Source organism: Lepidochelys kempii, chromosome 1 (assembly GCF_965140265.1).
Source record: "Lepidochelys kempii isolate rLepKem1 chromosome 1, rLepKem1.hap2, whole genome shotgun sequence".
NCBI lineage: Eukaryota > Metazoa > Chordata > Testudines > Cheloniidae > Lepidochelys > Lepidochelys kempii.
This window is the reverse complement of record NC_133256.1, coordinates 325,335,685-325,356,042: the sequence shown is the minus strand read 5'-3', so window position 1 is coordinate 325,356,042 and position 20,358 is coordinate 325,335,685. Positions and strand designations below refer to the sequence as shown.

The 20,358-nt window shown below is 42.3% G+C and overlaps 1 protein-coding gene across 4 annotated transcripts in view; it reads left to right on the top strand.

Annotated features, from left to right (window-relative positions):
* The window catches only part of KMT2E (lysine methyltransferase 2E (inactive)), a 118,655-nt gene that overhangs the window by 67,348 nt on the left and 30,949 nt on the right, over window positions 1-20,358 (top strand). For 3 of the 4 annotated variants that reach the window (XM_073328500.1, XM_073328498.1, XM_073328502.1), the window contains 3 exons: window positions 440-538; window positions 15,174-15,338; window positions 16,401-16,709. In XM_073328500.1, coding sequence (XP_073184601.1) covers window positions 440-538; window positions 15,174-15,338; window positions 16,401-16,709 — 573 coding nt within the window. The remainder of the gene's footprint in view (window positions 1-439; window positions 539-15,173; window positions 15,339-16,400; window positions 16,710-20,358) is intronic. The other variant, XM_073328501.1, reaches the window with a different exon arrangement.

The window sequence follows — 20,358 nt, the reverse complement described above, 5'->3', positions numbered from 1 at the left end:
AGTATACATTCCATTTTACTGAAAAAATGAGGTTTAAGATTTTCAAAAATGGGTGCCTAAAGTTAGGGTCAAAATTTCCTATTTAGCTGCATAAATAAGTGGCCTGATGTTCATAAGTGTTGAGTGCCCTGTAGCGCCCATTGGTTTGGAAGCTTAATTCTTATTATTTGGTTGAAAAAACTTGAGTGAGATTACAATTAAAGAAAATGATGTGGATGTTTCTGTTTGGATCGGAGAAGGTACTTGAGTCAGGCTATATTTCTAGAATCATAAAAGTCCAAGCGGATGATATGTAGCTTTTACATGTTGCATTGGTTAATTGGCTGGTAGCTTTTGAAGTAGTGATTTGAGGACACTTCGCTCTGTGTAGCCTTTAGATTTCCCTAGTTTGAAAGAGTAGTAGTGGAGCTTCTGTAAAGCAGTCATTTCCATCTTTCAGGAGCCAGATTTTATTGATGATATAGAAGAAAAAACTCCTATTAGCAATGAAGTAGAAATGGAATCAGAGGAGCAGATTGCAGAAAGGAAAAGGAAGATGGTAAGTTGGGAAGCAAGTAGCTGCTTAAAGCTGTCACTAGGACTTAGTGATGGCTGCTCTTCCCATGCTAATTTGCTGCCTTTTTATGGGCTTTTTTAGAATCTGAGAATATATGAAGCCAGCACCTCATATACACTTTAACTTCAAATCCAAGGCTTGCTTGTTGAGTGAGAGCATTTCCATTTGGCTTGATCATCACCTCCTGACAAACATGCAAATCTGCTTTTGTTTTTAAATGTGTATAATTTTCTATTGCTTCTGCATAGGTGCCATTACTTGTAGAAAATGCCTAGCTATGGCTTTAAGACTTCCTTTTTATTATTGTGCACCACAGTGGTTGGTTATTTGTAAGATACAATCAGGGGCCAAGATTTTCATAACTGACTAGTGATTTTGGGTGCCAAACTTCAGACACCTTTAAAGAAGCCTAATTTTCAGAGGCTGGTTGCTCAACAATTTCTGAAAAGTAGGTCTTTTTTAGACATTCAGTCTGTTGGACACTCAACATTTTAGATGCCTAAAGTCACTAGTCGCTTTTGAAAATCTCAGCCAGGAAATACTTAATTTATTTAAATAGTAGTATGAAAAGTTCCCTATTTATCCTTGCTCTACATAAATCTTATTTTAAAGGCAAAAGTAACCTTCAAAACTTCGGCTGCTGTCTTTTACAGACAAGCTTGAGTGAACATTATCTAAGTTTTTGCCTCCACAAAAGCAATGATGTGTATCTAAAATGAATTTGCTAGATAGAGAATTAACCATTTGATTTTTGTATTCAAAATATGTTGTGCATATGCACAATTCTTGTGCCTGCAAAAATTTGGTGAAGGGAGAGAAATGTTCACTCAAACATATGGTTAGTTGTCTACCAGAGTTGTTCATGAATACAGATGGTATGCATAAAGGCTTATTTATTTTTTTGGCACAATTTTAGTCATAAGACAATATGCTACTAAAAATATGTATCTACCGTTTAAGTGGTTGGGAACTTTATGGAAATTTGACCCTTTAAGAAATGGAGTTACACTGGTTGAATTTGAATACTATTTCAAATGCTAAGGACACAGATTTGTTTACAGAAAGCAAAAAGAAAAATAAAGTTGGGATTGATACTAAAACTAGTACTCTGTGTGTGTGTTTAAACTAATACATAGATTTATAGTTTATTGTGCAATTTAGGTACACAATCACATGTTTAATCTTTGTTTCATGTTTTTAACGTTTGTGTTATAAAACGACTCTACCTTGAGAGGATGTAGGAACTGGTAGGCACACTGAAGAGTTAATAGGGGCAGGAATTGGCAGGTTTGTCACTCAGGATATTTGTATGAATTTGCAATCATAACTTCACACCACTGGGACTACATAACCCTAAAGGCAGGATTCCATACTTCACATCTCCCCTGAGCCAAAGTTGAATAGCCGATGGTGGCATAGTGTTAGGAGTGTTGCAGTTTTCCATAAAGGGGCATATTTTTGGAGTTTAATGTACCACCCTGCACACCGTACACAAACCATATCATTTGAAAGCTTATTTTATGTGAGGTATGATGTGCATCTGTCAAGTGGTGCTATAAACCTGTAGGAGAGGTGAAACAGTGGTACTACAAATGAGAAAGTGTCATCCTTCTTCGATTGATTGCAATGAGATGTACACGCTGCGTGCACGATCGTCGGAAGGTTTTTCCCTGGCAGTAACCATTGGGTCGGCTGTGGAGCCCCTTGGAGTGGCGCTTTCATGGCCGTGTATATAGATCCCTTCTGACCGCCAGTGATGGTCATTGCAGCAGCTCCTCTCTTGTGTTAGCAAACAATTCCCTAGTGCACTCTCCTTTTCTCCCTGTAAATAGTTTATATCTTTATCACTAACTAAAGCTTTCAGTTAGCTAAGTTTTAGTTGGGGGTTCTTCTCTCCCCGCCCCTGCCCCCCCTTTGTTCCCATCCTGGGGAACAACACATGCCTCTGTCTCAGGGCTTCAAGCTGTGTGGGTCCTGCCTGAAGCCTATGCTGAAGGGAGACCCACACGATTTATGTCTAACATGTTTCGGAGAGGGACATCAGTCCGGTAGGTGTAAAATCTGCAGGGGTATTAAGCCCAGAACTCAGAAGGAGTGGGACTTGCGCTTAAAACTCCTTTTAATGGAGTCAGCTCTTCAACCCCAACTGCCCCATGCCGTGTCTGACCCAGCACCAGGCGCTTCTGTGCACAGTGAGCTGGCCTCGGTACAGGAAGCCTCAGCACCAAGGAAGGACTCATCCAAACGGCCACAGCACCGCCATTCCCCAGCACTAAGGACCAGCTCTAGTGTGAGGCACCACTTGCAGTCGCCGCTGCCACACAAGAAGAAGAAAGTTGACAGGGGATGCTCCCTCTTACGACAGCAGAGCAGGCTGACACCAGTGGGGTGCGTCCTGCGTTGGAACACCCAGCCTCGAGTCTGCCTAGACTGGTGCCATAGACTTTGGCTTCTTGGGGTGGTCTGTTGAGTATGGCCACAGTGAACCCCCTAGTGTGGGAAGATTTGGAGGAGGACTTGGATGCTCCCTCCATGCCGGACGCATTTGAGGTGGCCAAGGAGTTGATTGTCATGATGGTGCAGTTATCACTACACATCAGCGTCAGGAAGCTTGCCAGACATTTCATGCCCCATCTTCAGGGCAAATGTGTATCGGTGTTGACAGACAACACCACAGCGATGTTCTATATAAACAAACAGGGTGGGTCTCACTCCTCTCCCCATGTGCCAGGAAACCTCAGGTTGTGGGACTTCTGCATCGCCCACTCGATACAGTTGCAGGTGTCTTATTTGTCAGGTGCACAAAATGAACAGGCCAATCACCTCAGTAGATCTTTCCATGGCAATGGATGGTCTCTCTGACCGGACGTTGTCAGCAGTATCTTCCTGAGGTGGGCATCTCCAGACCAGTTTGCGACACAAGGCAACAGGAAGTGCCAGCAGTTCTGCTCCTTCCTGAATCACAGCTCCGGTCAATCATGGATGCCTTTCTTCTCTTGTGGATGGCACCCCTGCTGTATGCATTCCTGCTGTTCCCTCTCATCCATAAGGTCCTCCTCAAGATCCAGCGGGACAAGGCTTCGCTGATTTTCATAGTGCCGGCATGGTCCTGCCAACACTGGTTCTCCATGCTGTTGAACCTCTTGGTGGACACACCGATGACCTTGCCCATGATTCCAAACCTCATCACGCAGGACCATGGCTGCCTTCAGCACCCCAACCTGGAGTCTTCACCTCACTGCATGGAAAATCCATGGCTAAATCCGTTAGAGCTGCAGTGCTCTGATTTGGTTAGGGAAGTTCTCCTTGGCAGTAGAAAGCCCTGCACTCATGCCACTTATCTAGCCAAGTGGAAAAGGTTCTCTATTTGGTTCACACAGAAGGGCACCCCTCTGCTGCAATCCTCAGTCCCCTTTATAGTGGACTATTTACTTAAAGTGGCAAGGGCCGGCAGTCTCGTCAGTCAAGGTGCACGTGGCAGCTATTAGCTATTTCCGCTTTCCACCTGTTCCCAGTGGAACGGTCAGTATTTGTTAATCCCATGGTTGGATGCTTCCTTAAAGGGCTAGACAGATTGTACCCCCAGGTGCGGCAACCTGTGCTTCCATGAGACATTAACCTGGTCCTCTCAAGGCTCATGGGGACCCCTTTTGAACATCTAGCAACTTGTTAGCTGCTTTACCTCTCTTAGAAAGTGGCGTTTCTCATGGCTATAACATCAGCCAGAAGAGTGTCTGAGCTCAAAGCTTTAACAGCTGAGCCCCTTTATACAGTGTTTTATAAGGGCAAGGTATAATTGCAGCTGCTCTCAGCTTTTCTCCCTAAGGTTGTTTCACAATTTCATGCAAATCAGGACATCTCTTTACCAGTGTTCTTCCCGAAGCCACATGCTCATGACAGGGAACACAGGCTCCATTCCTTAAATGTTGGACAGGCACTGGCTTTTTACATTGAGCCGACAAAGCCATTTAGAAAGTCGATGGAACTCTTCATCGCCATTGCTGAGAGAATGAAAGGACTGACAGACTCATCCCAACAAATCTCATCTTGGATCATGGCCTGTATCAGGAAGTGGTATGACCTGGCAAAGATACCAGCCTCTGCATTGATGGCGCACTCCATGAGAGTGAAAGCTTCGTCTGCAGCATTCCTGGTGCAGGTCCCCATTCAGGATCTCTGCAGGGCAGCGACATGGTCATCTATTCATACCTTTACATCATACTATGCCATCACACAGCAGGCTAGAGATGATGCCGCGTTTGGTAGAGCAGTACTTTAATCTGCAACTCGGTGAATTCCAACCCGTCCTCCAGGGGACTGCTTGGGAGTCACCTACTTGGAATTGACAACGAGCAATCGCTCGAAGAAGAAAAACCAGTTATCTGCCTTTTGTAACTGTTGTTCTTCGAGATGTGTTGCTCGTGTCCATTCCAAGACCCACCCGCCTCCCCTCTGTCAGAGTATCCAGCAAGAAGGAACTGAAGAGGCAGCAAGTCGGCAGGGACTTGTATATACAGCCATGAAGGTACCACTCCAGGGGGCTCCATAGCCCCGAAGGGTACTGCTAGGGAAAAACCTTCCGAAGGTGTGTGCGCTGTTGTGCACAATTGATTTGGAATGTACATGAGCAGCACATCTCGAACAACAGTTTCGAAAGGCAAATAACTGTTTTTTTGTTGCACGGTTCCAGAAATGCTCTAACACGACTCTGACTACAGTTTTTACTGTTCAAGTTAATTTAAGCACCTTAATATGGTGTGTGTTGGTGTTTAATACATTTAAACAACAATGTATTAAAATTAGAGCTGTCAACTGATTCAAAAAATTAACCGTGTGATTAATTGTGCTGTTAAACTATAATAGAATACCATTTAATTTAAATATTTTTGAATGTTTTCTACATTTTCAAATATATTGATTTCAGTTACATCACAGAATACCAAGTGTACAGTGCTCACTTTATATTTATTACAAATATTTGCACTGTAAAAAATAAAAAATAGTATTTTTCAATTCGCCTAATACAAGTACTGTAGTGCAATCTCTTTATCATGAAAGTTGAACTTACAAATGTAGAATTATGTACAAAAAAACCCTGCATCCAGAAGTAAAACAATGTAAAACTTTAGAGCCTACAAGTCCACTCAGTCCTACTTCAGCCAATCGCTTAGACAAACAGGTTTGGTTACAATTTGCAAGAGATAATGCTGCCTGCTTCTTGTTTACAGTGTCATCTGAAAGTGAGAACAGGCTTTCACATAGCACTGCTGTAGACGACGTTACAAGATATTTACGTGCGGATGTGCTAAAGATTCATATGTCCCTTCTGCTTCAACCGACATTACAGAGGACATGCATGCATGCTGATGATGGGTTCTGCTTGATAACGATCCAGAGCAGAGCTGACTGATGCATGTTTATTTTCATCATCTGAGTCGGATGCCATCAGCAGAAGGTTGATTTTCTTTTTTGGTGGTTCAGGTTCTGTAGTTTCTGCATCAAAGTGTTGCTCTTTTAAGACTTCTGAAAGCATGCTCCACACCTTGTCTCTCTCAGATTTTGGATGGCACTTCAGATTCTTAAATCTTGGGTCAAGTGCTGTAGCTATTTTTAGAAATCTCATGTTGGTACCTTCTTTGCGTTTTGTCAAATCTGCAGTGAAAGTGTTTTTAAAACGAACACGTGCTGGGTCATCATCCAAGACTGCTATAATATGAAATATATGGCAGAATGTGGCTAAAACAGAACAGGAGACATACAATGCTTCCCAAAGGAGTTCAGTCACGCATTTATTTAACACTTCTTTACGATTATCATCAGCATGGAAGCATGTCCTCTGGAATGGTGGCCAAAACATGAAGGCACATACAGATCTTTAGCATATCTGGCACATAAATACCTTGCAATGCCAGCTACAAAAGTGCCATGTGAATGCATGTTCTCACTTTCAGGTGACATTGTAAATGAGAAGCAGGCAGCATTATCTCCTGTAAATGTAAACAAACTTGTTTGCCTTAGCGATTGGCTGAAGAAGAAGTTGGACTGAGTGGACTTGTAGGCTCTAAAGTTTTACATTGTTTTGTTTTTGAGTGCAGTTATATACCAAAAAAAGTTCTACATTTGTAAGTTACACTTTCACGATAAAGAGATTGCACTACAGTACTTGTCTGAGGTGAATTAAAAAATACTATTTTTGTTTATCATTTTTACAGTGCAAATATTTATAATAAAGAATAATATAAAGTGAGCACTGAACACTTTGTATTCTGTGTTGTAATCAAAATCAATATATTTGAAAATGTAGAAAAACATCCAAAATATTTAATAAATTTCAGTTGGTATTCTGTTGCTTAACAGTGCAATTAATCACTATTAATTTTTTAATCATGATTAATTTTTTTGAGTTAATTGTGTTTAACTGTGATTAATCAACAGCCCTAATTAAAACATTTTTATTGGTTTATTGGTTTATTCACAGGCAAGTATTTTTTTCAGAAATGATGAAGCTGTTAGCCTGTGGCAAAAATGGCGAATATCAATATTTTGCAGTATATTAACATTAAATGTTTTCACATCTTATTCTCAATTTCCAGAATATTTTACAATTGATTATACTAGTTTTCTATATTTTCTATTGAAGTTTGCTGACCAGATCAGTTTCACACTGAAGATTGTGCACCATTAGTAGTAGATTACGTGCTCATACTTTGCACTGCATAGTGAGTAGATACAAATTTACGTGAAATCCTAATGTAATGCTTCTCCACTTGTAAGCCTTTGTACATACAATGTAGCACCTCGTCTTATTGGTAGAAGGATTTAATTTGTAATTGCCTGTGCAAGCAATACTAGCCTTTGAAATATTCTAGAAACTCGTTTTTTAATTCAGTGACACTTATGCACAAGTCAGTAATAGTTCTAGATGACAATACATAGCTTCGTCTTATGAATATGCAAAAGCTGTGAAAGAAAAGTGGCCTAACAAGAAGTAGTGGAGACAAAGTCCACAAACAAGTTTTTGCCTCTGTACTGAAGACGGACGAAGACCATGATACAGCTCTTACCAGCCATGTCATCAAAAGTATGACAAACCTATTTGGGTGCAAATCACATCCAGTGGACTTTTATCCAACTACATACTTGAGTGCATGTAACATCAGAGTCTACTGAAAATAGCAGATGTTGGTGAAAAACAAATGGGGACATTTGTGAGAGGTGCACTTGATTCTGATGGGACGCATAGCTTCATCAGCCCAGTCAAAAAATCTGGCATCAGAACATGTGCTGACATAACCAAGAAGATCAAATTTAAGACTGGAAAGGGAGGGACAATCACAGCATCTATCAGTCCTGAAATTGTTTTCCACAGAGCCCTGTCCTTAGCAAGATGGAGAGATGATGCTTCAGTGGCAGCTGTTCTTCACCCAATAAGACCTATGCCTGTGTCGTTCTTCCATGCTGGTGGAACAATGACAATGAGAAAAATGGACACAGCTGAAATAGAGCATCAGATGGAATATCAAGCTGAAAGACTCCATGAGCTAAGACCATGCAGTAAAGAAACCAGAGTATACTCCTGGGGGAGTTCTGCGCACAAATTTTCCGGTCTTTATTCACCCTTCATTTTGAAGTAGTAATTGACTGTAAAAACAGCACTGTGAGGCTCTATTTGTTTTGTTTCATTACTTTCTAAATTAAATTTGCTTAGTCTGCAAGGACTAAACAATTATTTTTAGCTGCCAGCACAATAAAAGGAAGACTGTTTTTCTGGCTCATCTACTCAATTAATATTGTATGTAGTAAAGATCTTTTGGTTTGAATTCTGCCATCAGGTACACCTGTGCAACTCAGGTTTTTTTATAAGGCTATATGAGTAGGGCTCTACCAAATTCCACGGCCATGAAAAATGCGTCACAGACCGTGAAATCTCGTCTCCCCCTGTGAAATCTCTGGTCTTTTGTGTGCTTTTACCTTATACTATAGAGATTTCACAGGGAAGACCAGTGTTTCTTAAATTGGGGGTCCTGACCCAAAAAGGAGTTGCATGGGGGTCAAAATTATTTTAGGGGGCTGCAGTATTGCCACCTTTACTTCTGCGCTGCCTTCAGTGGAGGCAGGAGAGTGGCAGGTAGTGGCCAGGCGGCCAGCTCTGAAGGCAGTTCCCCACCAGCAACAGCACAGAAGTAAGAGTGGCAATACCATACCATGCCATCCCTGCTTCTGTGCTGCTGGTGGCAGCGGCTCTGCCTTCAGAGCTGGGCTCCCGGCCAGCAGCTGCCACTCTCCAGTTGGCCAGATCTGAAGGCAGCGCCACTGCCAGCTGCAGCGCAGAAGTAAGGGTAGCAGCACCACAACCCCCTTACAGTAACCTTGCAAACCCGCCCCCTCACCCCCTTTTTGGGTCAGGATCCCTTCAATTACAACACCATGAAATTTCAGATTTAAATAGCTGAAATCATGACATTTACTATTTTAAAAAATTCTATGACTGTGAAAATGACCAAAATGGACCATGAATTTGGTAGGGCCCTACATATGAGTATAACTGAAATCAGAACTTTCCCTACAGTTAAAATTGTAAGTTCTGTGGATTCATGAGCAAGCTGTGTCTGCTCTTCAATGCTAATAAGTCAACCTTGGTATTTAAACAAATTTTATCCTGAACATCTACAGGGAACAGATCTATTGTGTAAAGAGGTGCCATGTTTACACACTCTCTCTGCTGGGAGCTACCAATGTGAAGTGGACTCCTCATCTCCTTAGTACTTTTAGTGTGATAGAATTGTGTGGCAGGGTGCATTATCTCTTGACATGCATAATCTCCTTTTTTAACTATTTTGATGGGTTTATGATAATCTCAAGTGTAATATAAGCTTTTGTACACCAAATTGTTAAACTATATTATAGTTTTGGCTTTAATTATGTTGAGCCTGAATGTTTGTCTGCTTCAGAACTGGGTATCTCAGTGCATTAATGCAGACGTTAAGGACCTGAGTTTCTAATATGAGAGAGACTGATCCCTTGAAGTATAATACATAGTTTAAATATATCTGTCAGAGGGTCCTTTGTTAATCATTAGTCGTAGCAGTGTTACTGTAGCACTTATGAGCCCCAGTCATGGACCCAGGACCCTATTGTGCTAGGTGTGATACAAACACAGAACAAAGACTATCCCTGCTGCAGAGAACTTAGTCGAAATATAAGATAGAGACCACAGATGAATGCAGTACAAACCTGGGGAGTACAAGGAAACAGTGAGACATTATTGGTCATCCGTGAAAGGCAATGATCTCAGCACGCCACAGCCTAACTGTTATCCAGTTTTTTGTAGGCATCACGGAAGAGGAGGGTAATGAGGTAGCTTTGCAGATGTTTTACAGGGAGCTCCTCCCAAGCATGAGGGTCAGCATGGCAGAAAGCACCAAGGAGCATGTTTGAAAATGTAAGAAGTAGAGGCAGGAGATGAGGTCGTTTAAAAATTTAGTATTACACCTGGCAATTATAGTCACTGTCTCTTGCGACTGACATCAGGAACTTGGGTTTATCTCCCACCTGAGTCACCTTAACTTCTCTAATGCTTGTGGACTTATTCTCCTTTTATTTAGCTAACGTGTCTTTGTGAATGGCCCCTTTACTAGGTTTTTTGCATCATTTTCTCTATGTGAACTGCTTTCTTCCTGCAGGTCCAGTTTTGGCACCTTCAGTGATATGAGACTGGTTGATCCCCTAAGGCCAATTTTTGTGGTTTTAAAATCACATTTTGTTTTTATAATAATTTCTCTCTGCTATGTTGCTGTGCAGAAAACCCATGTAAATGGCATACACTCCATTTCATTGTGTTCCAAATACTATAAATGTACAAAATAAACAATACCAGATTTTCTCTAATATTTAAAGAAACTTTAGTTTTAACATATGACAGTAATAGGTAAACATTCAGATGAAAGTTGACTCTGTCTTTAACAAGACTGACATTTAAAATTGTCTTGGTTAGGGGTCAGTCAGCACCCCACTAATGTTTTTGGAGGCCCTTCATTCTTCTGAACTCTTTGAGGCTGTCTGTAGACAAAACTGTTAACCCTGAAAACATGATCAGAGTGTAATCTTCACCACCATAGCAGCAAGAAACTTTTTTTTTTAAACGAAGGCTTAGGAACTGGAACATAATTCTGCAGCAAGGAGTGGAGCCACAGAATTACAGAATACACACACAGTTGCTTATGAGGAAAGACTGAATTAATTCATGCGTATCTCAGTTAAATGCTGTGGGGTAATGGGTGAAACAGCTCTGTCCAAAATATTTTATTGAAAACACATAGGGCTACAAATATGAAAAGAAAAATATCCTGAACATCAGGAAATGCTTCCTAAAGATATGGATAAACATGCACAGTATGCTTTGAGGGAAAATTATAGTGACCCATTGCTTTAAGACATTTACCTATATTGGACAAAACATTAGAAAATGTACTATGGAGAGTAATTCTACATTAGCGTGGGCATAGTGGATAAGTTGATCATATGGGTCTCTTTCCATCACTAACTTCTGCCATTACGTGTTAGGGGAAAATTTGAAGAAATGGGGACTTCGTACCTCATCACTCCCCTCAGCTAGACTTTTTTGTTAAGCCCCTGAAAGTCAAATTTAAATGACTGATCCACCTTCCACAACTTGAAATACCTACTTAAATTGGATTATTAGTATCCTACCAGATTTTTACTAACACAGCAATGCAAAATTAGAACATGCATTTGAAAGTATTATTATAACCTGTTAATTTTCAGTGTTGCATTATGACATTTGTTAGTAGTCAGTAGTTAGCCTTTTGATTTTCTACTCATATTTGCCAAAATGAGGATTATAAAATATGGATTATGAGGTCTAGTCTCAAACTGTTGCTGTTTTTAGCTGGGGAGAAGTAAATAACTTTAGTGCAATTGAATATTTTTATTATGGAGAGAAAAAAATTCCTTCATAAACTTCTAGTGAGTGCCGTGATGTTACCTTGCCTTTGACTAGGGTAATTAGATAAGTGACATTCTACAAAGGTAATTTTGCTCTGTAGATTGAATACCAGATGTATTAAGAGAGGATGAGAGCATCTCTCTTAAATCCTTTCAGATTAAAAGAAGGAAGAGATAAAAGGCAATTAAGTCAGTCTAACTCTAAATTAATGAGGGGAAGACTTGTGGATTATGTTCTATACTGCCTAAATGTAATTTTGTGTTAACAAGTATTTATTGTGTTGTGCTGGAAAACCACTTTCTTTAGGGTATGACAGAATAGGAATGGTTTACTGTTGCATATCTTCCCCTTTCCCAAAAAAACTAAGTGATTATATAATAATTCATATTTGATCTATCATTTCTTCTTAAAAATATTAAATTTCTGTCAGTCACAGATTTTGAAATGTGTATTCTTTGTCTAACATATACATTATATCATCAGGTGCTCAATCTTTGCATGGTAAGTTTTATGCAAGTGAACACCATTTGACACTGAATTCTGTTTAAATAGCAACCAAAGAGCTGTGTTTAGCGGTGTTTCAGGTTGCAACAGGATATGCTCCATCATCCCATAACCATAAACAAATTTTAAGATGGTAAGGGAAAAGATTTTTGCATTTCTTTCCACCTTCATATTGCCTGCAAAGCTATGGATAAGGTACTACAACACTCCATTAGGTTTTCATTTCCATCCCCAATTGATATAAAAAAGCAATATGTAACCCAACTTTATTGAACTTGCATTTTAATACAAAACTTTTAAGATCTCATATGCTTTATAGCAACACATCAGCACATCTGACTGTCTCATATCACATGCATTTGGGAAGTTATTCTGCCTTAATACTGCTGAGGCAATTGTTAAAGTTTTGTGTTAGAGTCCAAACTTGATGAAGTTGCACTATACGGTGGTGTATGGGGAAGGATTCTCTCTCTCTCTCTCTCTCTCTTTTTTGTTTTACAATTTTTGTCAAGATTGATGTGGCAGATTTGTCATCAAATGAAATACAGCAGATTTGCCTTAGCACACATTTTCCATTATGGCTAAAAAATTCTGAAATATAGACAACCAAAATTTTGAACAATATTCTATGTCAATTCATTATTCATCAAACCACCATGAAAAAATGCAAGTAGTAACCACGTTTATATTTATTTTGGTTTTGCCATTTCAATTAGATTTGTACAGAATAAAAGTTTAAAGCTCCTATTAAAGCTGAACTCTGTATAGCAACTTTAACTATGCTGCAGATAGTGGTGCATAATAATCCTGCACAATGAGAATAGAATTAAGTCTAAACTACAACTCCATCATCATAATTGCAAATAATATAAAGCTTTACCTTCAGATATAGTAACTCCTCACTTAATGTCATCCCGGTTAATGTTGTTTCGTTGCTGATCAATTAGAGAATATGCTCGTTCAAAGTTGTGCAGTGCTCCCTTATAATGTTGATTGGCAGCTGCCTGCTTTGTCCGCTGCTTGCAGAAAGAACAGCTCATTGGAACTAGCTGGTAGGGGCTTGGAACGAGGGTGGACCGGCAGCTCCCCTAAGTTCCATGTGCTGCAGCTGCCCAGCTGGCTATCAATTGCCAGTCAGTTCCCCCACTGCCATGTGCTGCTCCTGCCTTCAGCCTTGGAGCTGCTCCCAGGAACCTCCTGCTTGCTGTGCGGGGGGAGGGGGAAAAAAGAATGCTAATGTCAAGGTGTCCCCCTCGCCTCACTCCTTTGCCCCATCTCCATGGGGGTGAGGAGGGGGGGGGGGAAGGGGAAGAAAGCGGAGGAGCTTGCTGGCGGCAGCTGCTGTCTCAACTTGTTGATCTACTTAAAAAGGCAGTGTACTTAGAGTGGAGTCAGGGCAATGCCCATGTCTGTCTGTGTCTCTCTCTCACACTCACACACACTGTGTGTCTCTATCTCTCTGCCATGCTGTGTCTCCTCCTTCCACGAGGGCTGAGCCAAGTGCTAGTTCATCATTTTAGCAGTAAGGCATTCCATGGGAAATATCTTACCCTCTGACTCTACCACCTCAACCAAGCTTCAAAATCATAATTGCTGTGTACAGTATTAAATTGTTTAAAACTTACACTGTGTGTGTGTGTGTAAATATAGTCTTTTGTCTGGTGAAAAATTTTTTCCTGGAACCTAACCCCCCCACTATTTACATTAATTCTTATGGGGAAATTGGATTTGGTTAATATCGTTTAGCTTAAAGTAGCATTTTTGGGAGCATAACTACAACGTTAAGTGAGGAGTTACTGTATTAGTAAAACAGGTGCAGAGCTGGAGCTTTATTTTGCCCATTTGTTTCACTGTTAGGAGCAGCATAGTTAATTGTAAGTGCCCCCTTTCTTTAACATAAAACGTATTTCTCTATTGTGCCCAGTCTTTACTGGAACAAGATTAAAGTTAGTAGTAGTAAGAAAAATACCTTGCCATAGGTATGTATGGCCCTTCACAGAAAATGGAAAGACAGGTCCCTGACTCAGAGCTTTTAATCTAAAGATCTGATCCTGTAACTTGTGCATTTACATAAATGGAGCTCTCCGTGAGTGCAAGGGGTCTGTCATGCACAAGGATCAAGACCTGAATTACTCCTGTATTCATAGTGAGAATCTAGTTGCTTTATATGGCAATGTTGGTATATTAACCTAAGGGCACCTATTTTGACACATACCATATATACTCGTTCATAAGCCGAATATTTTTGGTAAAAAAGGGACGCATCAAAGAGTGGGGGTCGACTTATAAATGGATCTACACCAAAATTTGATGATTTAAAACTCTATGAAATCATTGAATTGAATATCTAATACATTGTTGTTTTGTTTACCTGGAGCGTCTGCAGGCATGGAGCCCCTCAGTTCGCTGTGGCTGTGGTTCGCTGTTCCCAGCCAATGGGAGCTGCAAGGCTCCGTGCCTGTGAACACTCCAGGTAAACAAAACGTCCCGACCTGCCAGCGACTTACCCTGACGGGCCGGGAGCCAAAGTTTGCCAACCCCTGAAATATAGGGTCGGCTTATGAAAGGGTCATACAGTTTTTACTATTTTTACCTATCCATCTTTGGGAGTTGGCTTATTAACGAATGAGTATATATGGGATATTCTTTTAAATTAAAAAAATAAAATACTACTTTGGCATATGTAATGTTGAAAAACTCCATTTATTTGTATTGTTCCTGATAAGTAATGTTCATTTTCCTCTGGCCATCAGTTTTGCAGTATTCCCATTGTGAAATTGACTTGGAGCAACATACAAATAATAGCCAGAGGGCTTGAGACCTGGAGCTACATGCTATTTTTACATTTCTAGTATAACTGATTACTGGTAAATGCTTATGTTTAGTATGCTATTGGTTCTAGTCCAGAACAGGAAATCCTACTTTGTGTATGATGGGGCTGGTAAGAATTCAAATGTTGTTCAAATACTATCTCATGATACTAACAGTCATTTTCTCTGAGCTTTGGCTGAATCTGACCTGAACATGAACACATTATATGTATATCACTGAATGTTTTTTTAAGCCCCTTCTTAAAAATCAAATCTTGTGCATTTTGTATCTAAAACTGATGTTCGATATCTGATAAATCTTTATTATATGCTTCAGACAAGAGAAGAACGGAAAATGGAAGCTATTCTGCAAGCTTTTGCCAGACTAGAAAAAAGAGAAAAAAGAAGAGAACAAGCTTTGGAAAGAATCAGCACGGCTAAAACGGAGGTTAAATCAGAATGCAAGGAAGCACAGATTATCAGTGACACAGAGTTTATTCAGGTAGCTATCTGTAACTTAAAACAAGTACTAAATATTACCTTGTTAAAGACTGTTTGGAATTCAAAATAGATTTTTAGTCTAAAACTTTTGAAATCTTAATTCCATGTTTTGTCTTTTGGATTTGACTTCAAATTTTAGTAAAATTTTAACAGAGCTTTGACATGACATGGTATATTTTTTAATCTTTCAAGAACAGATAAATTAGTATAACCATTCATAGCAGTTAAATTAAGAGAGTTTTATATACACACACAGGTTCCCTGGACACTGCATTAGCTAGTATTTAGAGTTCAGGAGTGAGAGTCAGATTGCACTCTAATCCTAACTCCAAGAGTTTTGTAAGGCTTAGTTTGTTATGTCTGATACACGTGGTGATCTTCAAAGAGAAAGTATATAAATATATTATGCATGTCATTGTAAATGCTTAGATTTTAAGTAAGAATAACTTTGTCAGGTATACTTAAAATAACAATTCAATAAATTAAAACCATGCTGTTTGTAACAGCCATGGTTAAAAGCATTAATCAGCAGTGGGAAATACTTTCCTTGCTGAATAGTACTGCATTCTCTGTATTAAATATTTTGCCTTTCTTTACTATGCAGATACTGTAACAGAGACAAGGAAAAGTCCAAAATATTCATTTAACATATTTAAGAGCATTATTTATGTCGCACCAAAGGTGTGCTGGGGCACTGCAGACAAACAAGGGAACAAGGTCCTTGCCCTGAAAGAGATTTATGATATAAATAAATTAATTATAGACCAGTCTAGTTAGAAACTATCATAAAATTCAGCAGAGGAATTACCAAGTCAGTTAGACCAGTAGTTTTTCCTCTCCAGATTCCTGCTCGACAGTGGGGCTAATGGCTGATATTTCACATAAACATACAGGAATCCCCATGCACATGTTTGTATCTTGAGAGGGTACAGGCATTAAATATTTCCGTTGTAAAGCCAGAAACTGGGTTTATAGTCTTTCAAACCTCTAAGAATGAGGGAATCAGTCTTGTTTTATTCTTAGGCATGTATGTAACTACTTTAACTGCTATATCTTGCACCAGGAATCAGCAAAAGAGGAAACTGCCACCAAGCCAACCCCTGCCAAAGTTAATAGAGCTAAACAAAGAAAAAGTTTCTCTCGGAGCAGAACACATATTGGACAGCAGCGTAGACGACACAGAACTGTCAGCACGTGTTCAGATATCCAGCCGTCTTCTCCGGATGTGGAAGTTGCTTCACAACAGAATGAAACTGAGAACACTGCACTTGCAGCTGAGCCTGAAACAGAAACTAGTATTGCAGAAATAGTTACTGAAACAGAAGCTCCAGCACTTAATAAATGCCCTGCTAAGTATCCTAAAACAAAGAAGGTATGTCTGTCTATAAAAAGGAATATCTATAAAAAACGGAACTTTAAGGAAAAACAAAAAAATTTTAAAAAACTTTATAGAAAGATACATACTACACCAAAATTTGTGCTTAATGTGATGCATGCTATGCAACTCCTTGACTTTACTGACAGGAACGCCATTATAGATTTTGGCATGTCACTGTTGGTAATCTAAGGGACTAAAATATTTGTTGTAGAATTCCAATAATTTGGTTACAGCTGATAAAATACATTCTTCTTCAAATGCTTGCTCATGTCTATTCCGTTCTAGGGGTGCATGTGCTGACGTGCACTGTTGTCAGAGATTTTTGCCTTAGCGGTATCCTTAGGGTTGGCAGTGGCGCCCCCTTGAGTTCTGTGCTCATGCGTCGGTATATCAGGCACCGCCGACACTCTGCCCTCTTAGTTCCTTCTTACTGCCTGTCGTGGTTAGTGGAACCGCATCCCGGATGCTGTGGGGCTCCTCGGTCACAGATGCCACATTCCCGGTCACTGCCATCTCAATGTGGATTGCCTAGAGCAAGATGCCACTCATCCTCCCGCAGATAGTCTTATAGGCGCAGGTCCTGGTCTCCCGAATTGTGGAAGTTCTCCCAATCGTGTCTCCAGTCCCCCCAGCACTGGCCCCTCGATACCAGCTTTGATCATCTCTCTCTGGGCACTGGTCCCTGTCAGTGATGCCCAGCAAGCAGACCCAGGTCTCAGCGGCCCCACCGTGGTCACAGGAAGGGGATTCCTCCGGCACGGAAGCCCAGTTCAGCCCCTTGCCTAGTCAGCATGAGTGCGAATGGGCACTCAAGGCTGTGTCGACATGGACTGAACCAACTTGGCAGCATGGCCAGTGGCAGGTGAAATGGCCTTATTGGGGCACATGGGGAATGCCGGTTGTGGTGATGCCCACTTCTCACCACTCATTGGCACTGCCTTGGAGCAGCAGCTTGCACCACCGATAGCACGCTCATTGGTTGGAGCAGAGGGAATAGTGCCCACCCCTAAGCCTCCTTCCCCCACAGGGGAAGATGCCCCAGAACCTCCCCCAGCAGTGCAATCATCGTCCTCATCCCTGGATGAGGTGATTGCGGGACCCTCAAGGACAAGCCCGCCAGATGATTTCAAAGAAATCAGGCCCTGCTGCGTCAGGTGGCCGAGAAGTTGGGCCTGGAGGCAGAGGAAATGGCTGAACAGATGGACTCCTTGTTTAACGTCCTGTCAGCCTCCACCCCTACTCCTCTCGCACTACTGGTGCACAACGGAGTCCTTAAGATTGCCAAGGGTCTCTGGCAACCTCTGTCCTCCCACTTCAAAGAGGGCTGAAAAGAAGTTTTGTCCCAGCCAAGGGGTTAGAGTACCTCTATACCCGCCCTCCCTAGGCTTGCTGATGGTCTCTGCGGCCAATAAAAGAGACGAATGGGCATACCAGTTTGACTCGCAAAAATAAAGACGCCAAACAGTGGGATCTGTTTGGGAGAAAGATTTATTCGACGGCTAGTTTGCAGTTCTGGGTGGTGAACCATCAGGCCCTCTTGGGCGGTTACAAATTTAACTTATGGGACTCCTTTCATAGGTTCAGAGAGTCCCTTCCACAGGAGTTGACCCAAGAATTTGGACCCTGGTGGACCTGTGGCTGCCAGGTGCTCCCTCCAGATGGTGTGGGACACGGCAGCCAGGGTGGTTGTGTCGGCGGTGGTGATTAGGCGCAGCTCCTGGCTTCAGACTGAAGGTCTCTTTCCAGGAAATTCAGACCTCCATCCAAGACTTCCTGTTTGATGTGAACAGTCTCTTTTAAGATCAGATTGATGCAAGGCTGCATGGGCTGAAGGACAACAGGGCCACCCTTTGCTTGCTGGGAACGCACGCACCGCAGTGAGGAGGCGGTTCTGGCCGCCCCTGTGCCTAAGCCTTGGCAGTTCTGGCCACCGTTGCCCCGCTCACCTGCGCAGCCTGGTCCGGCAAAACACTATGGGTGGCCGGAAGTGCTCATTTTGAGGGTGCGGTTGAGAGTAATGCCCCATTCACCATCCAGGATCCACCCTGCTCTTTCCTCAACCGCTTGTGTTCCTTCCATTTGGCCTGATCCCAAGTCACCTTGCACCGTTGGGTGCTGTACATAGTGTCTCACGGTTACACCCTGCAATTTTTGGCCGCCCCTCCCTCCCTCCCACCCTTACTCTTCTGGGACCCATCTCACCAGCGACTCTTTGTTCAGGAGGTTGCGAACCTCCTGCGCCTGGCTGCAGTGGAGGAGGTCCCTCGGTACATGAGGGGAAAGGGATTCTACTCCTGCTACTTCCAATTCCTGAAGGTAAAAGGGGGCCTCAGGCCTCTTCTGGACGTACGACACATCAACAAGGCTCTCAAAAGTTGAAGTTTCGCATGGTCTCCCTGGCCTCCATCATCCCCTCCCTGGAACTGGGAGACTGGTATGCTCCCCTTGCTTTGAAGGACACCAATTTCCACATCTGCATATTCCAAGGTCACGGGCATTTCCTCCGGTTTATAGTGGGCAAACACCATTTCCAATTTATGGCGCTCCCCTTTGGCCTCTCCTCAGCCCAAGGGTTTTTACCAAATGTGTGGGGCTGGTGGCTGCTTACCTCAGACGCCGAGGGGTCCAGGTCTTCCCATACATTGACAACTGGCTCATCAAAGGCAGGTCCCAGAACCAAGTGCAGAGACACCTTGATCTGGTGTGTTCCACCTGCCATGTTGATAAACGAGAAAAAAATCCACCTTAAAACTGGTCCAATGCATAGAGTTAATTGGAGCGGTTCTCGACTCCACGCAAGCCCAGAGCCTTCCTCCCGGAGGTGCATTTTCAGACCATGTCTGATCTGATCTCCCATGTGAGAAGCTGCCCGCTCACCACAGCTCACACCGGTCTGCGGTTGTTGGGCCACATGGCCGCTGGTATCTATGTGGTCAGTCACACCCGGCTCCACCTCCGTTCTCTGCAAGCATGGCTGGCATCAGTCTACAGCCCCAACTGACACGATCTAGACTGGATGGTCAGGGTGCCAGATCAAATCCTGTTGTCCCTCGATTGGTGGTTGGACACTGGATCGGTGTTGCAGGGAGTCCCCTCTGTGACCCTGGTCTCTGATGCTTCAGACTGGGGCTGGGGAGCCCACCTGGGCGAACTGAGCACCCAGGGCCGATGGGTGTGGGATGATCTGGCCCTTCACATCATCAGGGAGCTCAGAGCAGTTCGCCTGGCCTGCCAGGCCTTCTTGCCCGACCTGAGAGGCAAGGTGGTGCAAGTCCTCATGGACAGTACCGCCGCAATGTGTTACATCAACAGACAGGGCAGAGCCAAGTCGTCAGCCCTCTGCCAAGAAGCTCTCAACCTTTGGCACTTCTCTGTGCAGCATGCCATTCATCTGGTAGCCGGATACCTGCCTGGCACCAAGAATGTGCTAACAGATTGCCTCAGCAGAACCTTCTCGTCTCGCTACAAGTCGTCGCTCCATCTGGAGGCGGCCAGTATGATCGTCTGAAAGTGGGGAATTCCCCAGGGGAACTTCGCATCCCCCCAGAACAGAAAATGTCATGTTATGTTCGCTCGAGGGTGTGGACAGGGGTTCCCTGTCAGATGCTTTTCTACTTCTGTGGTCGGGGCCCTGATGTACGCC